This window comes from Ranitomeya variabilis, chromosome 3 (genome assembly GCF_051348905.1).
Source record: "Ranitomeya variabilis isolate aRanVar5 chromosome 3, aRanVar5.hap1, whole genome shotgun sequence".
Taxonomy (NCBI): Eukaryota; Metazoa; Chordata; class Amphibia; order Anura; family Dendrobatidae; genus Ranitomeya; species Ranitomeya variabilis.
In genome coordinates this window covers 312,965,331-312,979,737 of record NC_135234.1, presented here as the reverse complement: position 1 = coordinate 312,979,737, position 14,407 = coordinate 312,965,331, and the positions used below count along the sequence as shown (strand labels likewise).

The 14,407-nt window shown below is 44.9% G+C and overlaps 1 protein-coding gene across 3 annotated transcripts in view; it reads right to left on the bottom strand.

Moving 5' to 3' along the window:
• Positions 1 to 14,407, bottom strand: part of TAF12 (TATA-box binding protein associated factor 12) — a 98,719-nt gene that overhangs the window by 82,143 nt on the left and 2,169 nt on the right. The window contains exon 1 of one of the 3 annotated variants that reach the window (XM_077295645.1): positions 13,625 to 13,715. The exons of the other annotated variants lie outside the window; for them this stretch is intronic. Coding sequence (XP_077151760.1) covers positions 13,625 to 13,672 — 48 coding nt within the window. The 5' untranslated portion in view covers positions 13,673 to 13,715. Of the gene's footprint in view, positions 1 to 13,624; positions 13,716 to 14,407 lie in introns of those variants that run through there. 3 annotated transcript variants of the gene reach the window in all.

The following is a 14,407-nucleotide window of genomic DNA, read 5'->3' as shown; positions in this document are numbered from 1 at the left end:
CAGCTCTGCATATCTGCACAGACGATGCGTTCCCTCTCTCTGCCCAGGACGTCGAGACTGAACGGGTGGAGTGAGCTTTCAGTGATGCCGGGGGAGCAATTTTCCGGGTTGAATATGCAAGACAAATGGCCTGTTTGATCCAGTTAGCGATCATACTTTTAGCTGCTTTCTTGCCTTTATTCCGTCCTGACCACTGGACGAAAAGGTTTTGGTCTATCCTCCAACCTTCCGTTTGTTGGAGGTAGAAGAGGACCTCCCTGCGGACATCCAGGGTGTGAAAGGCTTCTTCCTTCGGATTAGAGGGATTTGGACAGAATGAGGGTAGGACAATATCTTGACTTCTGTGGAAGTCTGAGACCACCCTAGGCATAAAGGCAGGGTCTAGCTTAAGGATTAGGCTATCCATGGTTATGGTTAGGTATGGCTCCTGTACTGACAAGGCCTGTAACTCTCCTATATGCCTAGCGGTAGTGATTGCTACTAGGAAGACAGTCTTGAGGGTCAGGATTTTTAAACTGATGGCTGATAAGGGCTCAAAGGGGTCCCCGGTCAGACTATTTAGTACAAGGTTCAAATCCCAAGGAGGGGCCTGGACCCTAGGACGAATCCTAGTTGCAGATGTCATGAAACGTCTAACCCAACGGTGGCCTGCTAAATCCTGATCAAAAAAGGAACCCAGTGCCGACACCTGAACTCTTAGGGTGCTAGGCGAGAGCCCTAACTCCAGTCCCTTTTGGAGAAATTCTAATATTTGAGCGATGTTGGGATGGAATGGATCAGGTTTGTTTGGGGCACACCAGGATGAATTTTTTTTCCCAAACCTTGCCATAGATGGCGTTAGTTATTGGTTTCCTACTTTTTTGTAGGGTTTGAATGACGTCATCTGAGAGACCTCTCAGCCTCAGTAACCAGGCTGCCTGCCAGTTTCAGCCTGTGTAAGTCTGGGTGTAGCAGTGGTCCCTGCTGAAGAAAGTCTACTATCTGGGGTAGAAGTATCGGGCCTTCCAGAGACATGTCTGTTAGTGCGCCGTACCGGCTTCTTCCTGGCCACATCGGAGCTACCAGAATTGTTGTGACTCGATCCACCCGGATCTTTTGTAACGTTCTTGGCAACATAGGAAATGGTGGGAAGGCGTATGCCAGAGCAAACTTCGGGATTGCTGATCTGATTGATTCCATTTTGAATCTGCGGTATTTGATTACTTGATTTAGGGGTTTCAGGTTTATAATAACTCAGTGTTTCCCAGAGGGTTTTTTCACCAAAAATAGGTGAGAATAGTGGCCTTCTCCCATTTCCTGAGGAGGTACCCGGGAGATTACCCCTGCCTGAAGCAAACCGAGAATATCTGCATTGAGGGATTCCCGAAGGTGTGGAGACTGTAGGGAGTAATTGTTAGACGTGAGGAGGAGGACTCTCGAATTCTAACCTCAGGCCTTCCTGTATGGTACGCAGGACCCAGTGATTTGTGATGGCCTGCCATTGGGAAAGAAAACCTGAGAGTCGGCCTCCGACCGGAGAGCAGTTATTGTTTCTCAGGGGTCTGCTGGGGTTGGGGAACAAGGATGCATCCGCCAGGAACCTTGTTGCCTTCTGAAGTAATGGTAAGGAATTTAGAATTTCCTCCCTTGATGTCCCCTGAGAAAGGTGATTTTCTAAGGTACGTAACCAGAGAAATAGGGATCTGGCAACACATGTAGAGGCCACATTTGTCTTTAGCAGATTAGTAGATGTGTCCCAGGATTTCCTTAGTAAGCTCTCAATTCTTCGATCCATAGGATCTTTGAGCTGCGAGGAATCCTTGAAGGGTAGAGCCGTTTTTTTGGTTAACCCCCACACCTGTACATCTACCTTAGGCATTTCCCATAAAGAACAGTCCCCCTCCAGAGGAAAACGATTCTTCAATTCTGATGGGACACTCAAACCTTTCTCAGGTAGGCCCCACTCATGAAGGACAAGGTTTTCAATATTCTCATGTATAGGGAACCCCTTTGGGGTCCTAGGTTTTAACCCTCCAAACATGTCATCCTGAACGGAATGACTCGCTACCTCCTCCTTCACCCCCATGGTGCCCCTCACCATGGAAATTAGCTCTTCCATATCTTCGGAAGAGAATAGATATTTTTTATTATCAATTTTGGGGTGGAAGTAGAACCCTCACTCCCCCAAACGTCCTCTGAACCCAAGGTATGGATCACGCCCGAGTCAGATACAGTAGGAGCCATCTTCCTTTTCTTAGGAGGAGGGGGCTGTGTTGTCAGGGCCTGAGACAGGGCCGCCATAGAGGATTGGACCTCCTGTTTGATGAGGGTTCTGATGCTGTCCAGGAGAGGGCTGTTCACTACGCAGCACTTCATCCGTGCATGGTTGGCAGAGCTTTTTCTTATAAGCGGAGGGAAGCTTGGAAGCACATGCACCACACTTGCGGCTGGGCATCTTATCTTTTCTAGGGACAGGGACCTTGTCTCCCTAGAAAGAGAAAGGCGGACTAAGTCACTTCATAAAAAACCTGGACAGCAAGGGTCCTCATCCTCTACTTACAGTAGGAGGGTGAACGCTGGGCTCTGCAGAAGCAGAGTGCAGGGGTTTGTCGCTGTCCATAGGGTCAGTCACCAGTCAGAAGGGACATAGACAGAGGCCTTACCTGAAGGCTTCACCCCGACCAGGAATATATGCACATCGAGGTCGCCAGCAAATTTCGTGCTCCTCCTCCTCCCAGGGTCCGTATGGGGTGATGCAATTGATCACCCATCAAGGCTGCCGCAGGATTGGAACGCCGGCCGGCGCACGCGTGGGCTCCAGCGCATGGAGGCTAAACCGGAAGTTCAGACGCGGCCTCCGGCAGCAGCGGGAAGGGAGGAGAGAGCCGGGGAGCTACGAGAGGAGCCCGGAGAGCTTCACCGCCCTGCTTTGCCCCACGCGGAGGCGCAGGAAGGGCGGGATAGGGGTCCCAAGTCGCGCAGTGCATGCGGAGATGGGAGCAGTCACGAGGAGGACAGCAGAGCCCCCGACCTCAACTGCCCAGCCATTTAAGGTAACAGTGCTCCGATTGCCGGCCACGGCAGCACTATCAGAGAACCTCTTCATGCCCCATAGAGGACAGGAAAAACACTGGTGGTTGCAGGAAGGGGAGGGTATTTAACCTCTTTGTTTCCTGTCCCCTATTAGGGCGGGGAGACATCCTCCGATACTGCTGTCAAGGAAGGTGACTGGAGAACCATGGGATACCCTGCCAAAGATTCCTGAGACCCATCCACCAAGGCAGCGACTTCCTTACAGTACAGAATAAGCAGATTCTTCTTTTGAGCGTAACTTGGCATCTGTCCCAGGAGGAAGGCCCTCTATAAATTAATTATATATTATTACATATGGATTGTCAATAGGTAGTGGGCGCACATTTTTTGATCATATTATATTAATTACCACTGGGTATGTATTTTTTTGCACCAATATTTTCGTTTGCACCAGTATCATTACATCTTCTCACATTTTTTTTTGCTTATGGAGAAGCTTTTTTTACCATATCATTTATGTATATGAATTTTACCAACAAGACTTTTTTGTATGCCTTCATGGTTTGGTTGGCATTTTTTTGTCCCCTGTCACACATTGATTTTGCTATTTTTATGTTTTTAATAAAGATACTTTGATGTCAACTTTTTTTTGTAGCTAATCATTCTGTTTTTCGGAATTCTTTTTCTGTATAATCATGTATTATTACATTTTAATGAAGTTAAATTTTTGTATTTTGCTTTTTATGAACAACGCATTTATGGTATTTCATTTCTATATAGGCGTTTTACTTTTAACACTCACCATACAGTCCTGCTCTCTGTCAGCTTTCTCCATCGCTATCTAGCCACATGCAGTGTGAGCCCCATAGACATATGTAAACCTTATATTACCTGGTCTTCAAAATTCCGCGTTCCACCGTGGAATGCATGCCGAATCCAGAAGTCAGATGTCGATGCAACGCGGATGTGTGCATGTCCCTCATTTTGCGCACGTACCCTGAAGTTGCTGCACATCGCCAAGTTTTTTATTTAACTTTTCTGTCTGGTGCAATCCCCATTAGGAAATGTGCTCCACTATTGTTAATGCCATCCAGTGCACATCTTGCCACATGTATGCAGTCCTTGATCAGCCGGTCAAGGGTGCATACTGCTGTGCGAGATGTCAGCACGTTGTGCATTTGGAAGCCCAGATTCTGGATCTAAATGTGCAGCTGGCAACACTGAGATCCATAGACAATATGGAAAGGAGTCTTCTGCTCACTGAGCAGATGCTCAATGGGATAAATGAAGGGGGGGGGATGGTAGGATTGAGCTGCAGGACAGTGGAGTAGCAAGCTGGGTAACAGTTAGAAGGCCGGGTAGAGGGAAGAGTGCCAGGCAGGCTAGTCCTGATCTGGCACACCCCAATAAGTTTGCTAAGTTGGCAGATGAGGGGGGTGCCAGTACAGGGGTAGCACTGCTGCAGCCAGGCATGTCCTCTGAAAGCCGGAGGAGTGACTGCTACAGTAAGGAGGGAAATAGGAGAGCAGTGCAGGCCAGACAGGTGCTGGTAGTGGGGGACTCAATTATTAGGGGAACAGATAGGGCAATCTGTCACAAAGACAGGGATCGTCACACGGTGTGCTGCCTACCTGGCGCTCAAGTCCGACACATCGCTGATCGGGTGGATAGATTACTGGGAAGGGCTGGTAAGGACCCAGCGGTCACGGTGCACATTGGCACAACTGACAAAGTTAGAGGTAGGTGGAAGGTCCTTAACCCCTTCATGACCCAGCGTATTTTGACCTTAATGACCTGGCCGTTTTTTGCAATTCTGACCAGTGTCCCTTTATGAGGTAATAACTCAGGAACGCTTCAACGGATCCTAGCGGTTCTGAGAATGTTTTTTCGTGACATATTGGGCTTCATGTTAGTGGTAAATTTAGGTCGATAATTTTTGCGTTTATTTGTGAAAAAAATGGAAATTTGGCGAAAATTTCGCAATTTTCAAATTTTGAATTTTTATTCTGTTAAACGAGAAGAGTTATGTGACACAAAATAGTTAATAAATAACATTACCCACATGTCTACTTTACATCAGCACAATTTTGGAAACAAAATTTTTTTTTGCTAGGAAGTTATAACGGTTAAAATTTGACCAGTGATTTCTCATTTTTACAACTAAATTTACAAAACCATTTTTTTTTAAGGGACCACCTCACATTTGAAGTCAGTTTGAGGGGTCTATATGGCTGAAAATACCCAAAAGTTACACCATTCTAAAAACTGCACCCCTCAAGGTACTCAAAACCATATTCAAGAAGTTTATTAACCCTTCAGGTGCTTCACAACAGCAGAAGCAACATGGAAGGAAAACATGAACATTTAACTTTTTAGTCACAAAAATGATCTTTTAGCAACAATTTTTTTATTTTCCCAAGGGTAAAAAGAGAAACTGGACCCCAAAAGTTATTGTACAATTTATCCTGAATACGCCGATACCCCATATGTGGGTGGGGACCACTGTTTGGGCGCACGACAGGGCTCAGAAGGTAAGGAGCACCATTTGACTTTTACAAAGAAAAATTAGCTCCAATCTTTAGAGGACACCATGTCGCGTTTGGAGAGCCCCTGTGTGCCTAAACATTGGAGCTCCCCCACGTGAACCCATTTTGGAAACTAGACCCCCCCAAAGGAACTTATCTAGATGCATAGTGAGCACTTTGAACTCCCAGGTGCTTCACAATTTGATCCGTAAAAATGAAAAAGTACTTTTTTTTTTTTACAAAAAATTTCTTTTAGCCTCAATTTGTTCATTTCCACATGGGCAACAGGATAAAATGGATCCTAAAATTTATTGGGAAATTTCGCCTGAGTACATGGATACCTCACATGTGGGGGTAAACCACTGTTTGGGCACACAGCAGGGCTCTGAAGGGAAGGAGCGCCATTTGACTTTTTGAATAAAAAATTAGCTCCAATCGTTAGCGGGCACCATGTCGCGTTTGGAGAGCCCCTGTGTGCCTAAACATTGCATTGGAGCTCCCCCACATGTGACCCCATTTTGGAAACTAGACCTCCCATGGAATTAATCTAGATGTGCAGTGACCTCTTTAAACCCCCAAAGTGCTTCACAGAAGTTTATAACGCAGAGCCGTGAAAACAAAAAAATCATTTTTCTTTCCTCAAAAAAAATTGCGGGCTAAAAAATAATTTATTTTCACAAGAGTAACAGGAGAAATTGGACCCCAAAAGTTGTTGCCCAGTTTGTCCTGAGTACACCGATACCCCATATGTGGGGGTAAACCACTGTTTGGGCACACGTCGGGGCTCGGAAGGGAAGTAGTGACTTTTGAAATGCAGACTTTGATGGAATGGTCTGCGGGCGTCACGTTGCGTTTGCAGAGCCCCTGATGTCCCTAAACAGTAGAAACCCCCCACAAGTGACCCCATTTTGGAAACTAGACCCCCGAAGGAACTTATCTAGATGTGTGGTGGTGAGCTCTTTGAACCCCCAAGTGCTTCACAGAAGTTTATAACGCAGAGCCGTGAAAATAAAAAATAATTTTTGAGGAATGAAAAATTGTGTTTTAGCAAGCAATTTTTTATTTTCGCAAGGGTAACAGGAGAAATTGGACCCCAATAATTGTTGTCCAGTTTGTCCTGAGAATGCTGGTACCCCATATGTGGGGGTAAACCACTGTTTGGGCGCACGTCGGGGCTCGGAAGGGAGGGAGAACCATTTGACTTTTTGAACGCAAGAGTAGCTGGAATCAATGGTGGCGCCATGTTGCGTTTGGAGACCCCTAATGTGCCTAAAAAGTGGAAACCCCTCAATTCTAACTCCAACACTAACCCCAACACACCCCTAACTCTAATCCCAACTCTAGCCATAACCCTAATCACAACCCTAACCCCAACACACCCCTAACCCTAATCCCAACCCTAACCACAACCGTAACCCAAACACACCCCTAACCATAACCCTAACCACAAGCCTAATCTTAACCCCATTTCCAACCCTAAGGCTATGTGCCCATGTTGCGGATTCGTGCGAGATTTTTCCGCACCATGTTTGAAAAATCTGCAGGTAAAAGGCACTGCGCTTTACCTACGGATTTACCGCGGATTTCCAGTGTTGTGTGGATTTCACCTGCGGATTCCTATTGAGGAACAGGTGTAAAACGATGCGGAATCCGCACAAAGAATTGACATGCTGCGGAAAATACAACACAGCGTTTCCACGTGGTATTTTCCGCACCATGGGCACAGCGGATTTGGTTTTCCATAGGTTTACATGGTACTGTAAACCTGATGGAAAACTGCTACGAATCCGCAGCGGCCAATCCGCTGCGGATCCGCAGCCAAATCCGCACCTTGTGCACATAGCCTAATTCTAACCCTAACCCTAGTGGGAAAAAAATATATATATATTTTATTTTATTATTATCCCTACCTATGGGGGTGATAAAGGGGGGGTCATTTACTATTTTTTTTATTTTGATCACTGTGACGGACAGACACCGGGAGGCTCGGTAAGTATGGTGGGGTGGGATCGGAGCACGGGGGGAGCGGACAGGAGGACGGAGGGGAGTATGGGACAGAACGGAGGACAGGGGAGGAGATCGGTGGCGGGGGGCAGATCAGGGTTTCCAGCCATGGCCGATGATATTGCAGCATCGGCCATGGCTGGATTGTAATATTTCACCACTTTTCATAGGTGAAATATTACAAATCGCTGATTGGCTGTTGAAAGTGAAACAGCCAATCAGAGCGATCGTAGCCACGGGGGGGGGGGGGGGGCAAAGCCAACCCCCCTGGACTGAAGTACCACTCCCCCTGTCCCTGTAGGTCGGGTGAAATTGGAGTTAACCCTTTCAACCGATCTGCAGGGACGCGATCATTCTGTGACACAGCATATGCGTCACAGGTCGGATTGGCACCGACTTTCATGACGCATACGCTGTAGTCTGTTCAGAAATGACCGAATGGATAGGCGAGGGGGAGGGGTGTGTCTATATGTAAAATCGTCCTTAAAACCCATCCGACGTGATAATATAGGTGAATCTAATGAAAATGTAGAGTCCCTGTGGGTGGAGATAAGGGGTGGGGGAAAAAAATTATAAACTACTGATAGGGGTTTGTTATAAATCTCCAAAAATAATGGAAGCAATGGAGAATATCCTCGTAAAGCAAATAGATGAAGCTGCGACTCAAGGAGAAGTCATTATTATGGGGGACTTCAACTACCCTGAAATAGATTGGGGAACAGAAACCTACAGTTCCAGCAAAAGTAATCGGTTTTTGACAACTATGAGAGACAATTACCTTTCACAACTGGTTCAGGACCCAACAAGAAGGGGGGCACTGCTAGACCTAATATTAACCAACAGGCCAGACCGCATATCAAATATAAGGGTTGGGGGTCACTTGGGGAATAGTGATCACAAAATAATAAGTTTTCATGTCTCCTTTAATAAGATGTGTAGTAGAGGGGTTACAAGGACACTAAACTTCAGGAGGGCAAATTTCCAACGGATGAGAGAGGACCTTGGTGCAATTAACTGGGACGATATCCTGAGACAAAAATACACAAAGAAAATGGGAGATGTTTATTAGCATCCTGGATAGGACCTGTGCACAGTATATACCGTATGGAAATATACTAGAAATAGGAGGAAACCAATATGGCTAAATAGAGCTGTAAGGGGCGCAATAAGTGACAAAAAGAAAACATTTAGAGAATTAAAGGAAATAGGTAGTGATGAGGCATTAAATAAATACAGAAAATTAAATAAATTCTGTAAAAAGCAAATCAAGGCAGCTAAGATTGAGACAGAGAGACTCATTGCCAGAGAGAGTAAAAATAATCCCAAAATATTCTTTAACTACGTAAATAGCAAGAAACTAAAAAAAATGATAGTGTTGGCCACCTTAAAAATAGTCTGGGTGAAAGGGTGGATGGGGATGAGGAAAAAGCCAATATGCTATATGACTTTTTTTCATCAGTATTTACACAAGAAAATCCCATGGCAGACAATATGATCAGTGATAACAAAAATTCCCCATTAAGTGTCACCTGCTTAAAGGGAACCCGTCACCTGAATTTGGCTGGACCAGTTTTGGGTAGTATGGGCGGGGTTTTTGGGTGTTTGATTCACCCTTTCCTTACCCGCTGGCTTCATGCTGGCCGCAATATTGGATTTAAGTTCATTCTCTGTCCTCCGTAGTACACGCCTGCGCAAGGCAATCTTGCCTTGCGCACGCGCAGTATGCTTTACCCAACTGCGGGCAAAGCCGAAAAGCATTAGTACGCATGCGCCGGCGCACTATGTCCCGGAAGTATTTCGCTGTGTTCTGGGACAGTGCGCCGGCGCATGTGCACTAATGCTTTTCGGCTTTGCTCGCAGTTGGGTAAAGCATACTGCGCAAGGCAAGATTGCCTTGCGCAGGCGTGTACTACGGAGGACAGAGAATGAACTTCAATCCAATATTGCGGCCAGCGGGTAAGGAAAGGGTGAATCAAACACTCGAAAACCCCGCCCATATGACCGCAAACCGGTCCCGCCAAATTCCGGTGACAGGTTCCCTTTAACCCAGCAGGAAGTACGGCGGCGTCTAAAAATCACTAAAATTGACAAATCTCCGGGCCCGGATGGGATACACCCCCGAGTACTGCAGGAATCAAGTACAGTCATTGATAGACCATTATTTTTAATCTTTAAAGACTCCATAATAACAGGGTCTGTACCACAGGACTGGCGTATAGCAAATGTGGTGTCAATATTCAAAAAGGGGACAAAAACTGAACTCGGAAATTATAGGCCAGTAAGCTTAACCTCTACTGTGGGTAAAATCCTGGAGGGCATTCTATGGGATGCTATACTGGAGTATCTGAAGAGGAATAACCTCATGACCCAGTATCAGCACGGGTTTACTAGGGGCCGTTCATGTCAGACTAATCTGATCAGCTTCTATGAAGAGGTAAGTTCCGGACTGGACCAAGGGAACCCAGTGGACGTAGTGTATATGGACTTTTCAAAAGCTTTTGATACGGTGCCACACAAAAGGTTGATACATAAAATGAGAATAATGGGGATAGGGGAAAATATGTGTAAGTGGGTTAAGAGCTGGCTCAGGGATACGAAACAAAGGGTGGTTATTAATGGAGCACACTCAGACTGGGTCACGGTTAGCAGTAGGGTACCACAGGGGTCAGTATTGGGCCCTCTTCTTTTTAACATATTTATTAATGACCTTGTAGGGGGCATTCAGAGCAGAATTTCAATATTTGCAGATTACACTAAACTCTGCAGGGTAATCAATACAGAGGAGGACAATTTTATATTACAGGATGATTTATGTAAACTAGAAGCTTGGGCTGATAAATGGCAAATGAGCTTTAATGGGGATAAATGTAAGGTCATGCACTTGGGTAGAAGGAATAAGATGAATAACTATGTGCTTAATTCTAAAACTCTGGGCAAAACCGTCAATGAAAAAGACCTGGGTGTATGGGTGGATGACAAACTCACATTTAGTGGCCAGTGTCAGGCAGCTGCTACAAAGGCAAATAAAATAATGGGATGCATTAAAAGAGGCATAGATGCTCATCAGGAGAACATAATTTTACCTCTATACAAGTCACTAGTTCGACCACATAGAATACTGTGCACAGTTCTGGTCTCCGGTGTATAAGAAAGACATAGCTGAACTAGAGCGGGTGCAGAGAAGAGCGACCAAGGTTATTAGAGGACTGGGGGGTCTGCAATACCAAGATAGGTTATTACACTTGGGGCTATTTAGTTAGGAAAAACGAGGACTAAGGGGTGATCTTATTTTAATGTATAAATATATGAGGGGACAGTACAAAGACCTTTCTGATGATCTTTTTAATCATAGACCTGAGACGGGACAAGGGGGCATCCTCTACGTCTGGAGGAAAGATGGTTTAAGCATAATAACAGATGCGGATTCTTTACTGTAAGAGCAGTGAGACTATGGAACTCTCTGCCGTATGATGTTGTAATGAGTGATTCATTACTTACATTTAAGAGGGGACTGGATGCCTTTCTAGAAAAGTATAATGTTACAGGGTATATATACTAGATTCCTTGATAGGGCGTTGATCCAGGGAACTAGTCTGATTCCCGTAGGTGGAGTCGGGAAGGAATTTTTTCCCCCAAAGTGGAGCTTACTATTTGCCACTTGGATTTTTTTTGCCTTCCTCTGGATCAACATGTTAGGGCATGTTAGGTTAGGCTATGGGTTGAACTAGATGGACTTAAAGTCTTCCTTCAACCTCAAAACAACTATGTTACTATGTAACCGAGAGCACCCCCTCTGGAGGGAAGCGGCTCTACCCAGGAGCTCATCCGCTCGGCTGGTCTCTGTGGCAGAGGAACCCCCATTCGGGGAGTGTCAACCACAGGTTTTTTGACAGGGGGGAGGAGAAGCTGAGCCATACGATGCCCCAAAGAACTGATCCGGTAAGCTCTGCTCCCCTCTCTTGTGCGTACCTCCATGCAGGGACAGGAAAAACACTGAGGGCGGTGGGTGGGAAGGTTTTTTTTTTTAACCTGTGTGTTTCCTGTCCCTGTAAGGATGAGATGGACGACCTCCATGGTGCTGTCATGAGGGACAACCTGGGAAATAGAGCTTTTTGGCAAAGCAACAAAACAGTTTGTGTACAGTGCAATCAAGGTTAAGCGTGGTGGAGGATCCATAATGCCATGATTGCTTTGCTGTGTCTGGTATTGGAGGTCTTGACTGTACCACAGGAATCATAAAGTCAGGGAATTATCAAGATATTTTAGAGCAAAATGTCCTAAATAGTGTAAGAAAACTTGGCTTGAGTCAAAGATCATAGGTAGAGTTGAGCGAATATGTTTAGAATCGGTCTCCAAATCTGAATTTGCCATATTCGTGGCAAGTTTGACGATAGTTTCCGCAACATATTTGCTCATTTCTACTCCCATTGACTCCAATGACGTTCGGCTGTGTTTGGCAAATATTGCAAAAAATATTTGCCGCCAGTCAGTCGGAACCAAAACTTGAAAAATTTGCTTAACTCTAATCACAGGTCCAACAGCAAGACAATGACCCAAAGCACATCAAAACGTACATAGGAATAGTTGAAAAAGAAAAAAAATGACTTTTAAAATGGCCAGCAATGAGTCCTGACCTCAATCACATTGAAAATGTTTGGGGTGAACTGAAATCTGCCATTGGGAAAAAGAATCCTGCAAACATTCAAGAGCTTGAACAAACTGCAGAGGAAGAGTGGGAGAAAATACCAGCTGCACATGCTGTTTATTCTGTTTCTTCTTTGAAACTGCAACATGTAAGCTGAAAAACAATGTTTTATTCTTGTATTACTTTGGACCACTAATTAAAAAATCTTGAGGATATAACGTTGGTACATTTCCATTGTACAGTCTATGAAAAAAGTGAAAGGGGTGCCAATAATGGCGACCAGCACTGTACATCTTGAGCAGAACTAACACAGAATGAGAGAAAGAACATCATACAAACAGTAAAATGTGGTGGTAGTGTGATGGTCTGGGGCCGATTTCCTGCTTCAGGACCTGGAAGACCTGCTGTGATAAATGGAACCATGAATTCTGCTGTCTACCAAAAAAATCCTGAAGAAGAATGTCCGGCCATCTATTTGTGACCTCAAGCTGAAGCGCCCCTGGGTTATGCAGAAGAACAATTATCCAAAACACACCAGCAAGTCCACCCCTGAATGGCTTAGGAAAACAAAATTAAGACTTTGGAGTGGTCTAGTCAAAGTCCTGATTTTAATCCAATTGAAATGCTGGGACGGGACCTTAAAAAGGCTGTTCGTGCTGAGAAACCCTCCAATGTGCCTGAATTACAACAATTCTGCAAGGATGAGTGGGCCAAAATACCTTCAGAGCGTTGTAAAAGCCTCACTGCTAGATATCGCAAACGCTCAACTGCAGTTGTTGCTACTAAGTGTGGCCCAACCAGTTATTAGGTTTAGGGGGCAATCACTTCTTCACACAGGGTTCTGTAGGTTTGGATTTTTTTCTTTCCTATAAAAGACTGTCATTTAAAAACTACATTACTTGTGTTATCTTTGTCTAATATTTAAAGCTGGTAATCAGAAAAATGCAAATCACTCACTTGTCCAGCTCATGCAAATATTGAATGGAGATGAAAATAGAATAAAATCTTGTCCTTTATTAGTGCATCATAAAAACAAGCTGACGCGTTTCAGGCAGTACTGCCCTTACTCATAGCATAATAAAAAACAAATTACAACACAATACATACAGGCACATAACAAAAGGCTACAGCCAATCACAATACATGTCAATTAACCATATATCAAACACCTGAGTACCCATTGGACAAAGACACACACCCTGCCCAACCTGAGTGTTATACAAATGTTATAGCCACTAAGTCTATATACAATATTGCAAATACAAATTGTAAGAATACAAAAATACCCTTCGCCAATATACACATATATAAATATGTAAATACATAAAACGCCCCCACATATATACATAAAGCACGTATCTTTATTATATTTATACATGAAAACATCACTTAATAAAACTAAGTGACAAGTGCACAAGTGAGTGATTTGCATTTTCACCTGGGAGTCGGCCGGCAGGAACTTGGTGGTGATCCGTACTCTGTACATGTCTACTGAGAATTGGACTCTTAACACGTCTGGTTGGGTGAGCTGATGAAATCCTGGTATTTGCATGATCAGAAAAATGTAAGTGTGACAAACATGCAAAAGAAAAGGAAATCAGGAAGAGGGCAAACACTTTTTCACACAACAGTATCTGTGATGTAGAAATACTTGGCACTCATATAGGTGTGATCAAGAACTTATTTATTGAATGTAGAAATTCCAGAAATAAATTAGACATTTCGGTCAATACCTGACTTTCAGTCAGTCATCTGGAGATAGAGGAGATCTGTGTGGCAGCGCTGTGTGGGAGTCTGCAGTGTCCACTACTAAGGCTACGTTCACATTTGCGTTGTGCGCCGCAGCGTCGGCGCCGTAGCGCACAACGCAAACGAAAACGCGGCAAAACGCACGCTAAAACGCTGCGTTTTGCGCCGCATGCGTCGTTTTTGGCCGCAAGTTGGACGCAAAAAAAATGCAACTTGATGCGTTTCTTGCGTCCAACGCTTGCGGCCATGCGGCGCTAAACGCAGCACAACGCATGTCCATGCGCCCCCATGTTAAATATAGGGGCGCATGACGCATGCGGCGCCGCTGCGGCGCCCGACGCTGCGGCGCTGACCGCAAATGTGAACGTAGCCTAAGACAGGGGCACTGCAGACTCCCACACAGATCTCCTCACCCTCTAATTACACTGGCATTTTTATGGATTTGATCCCTACTGACTTCTACTGGGGTCCA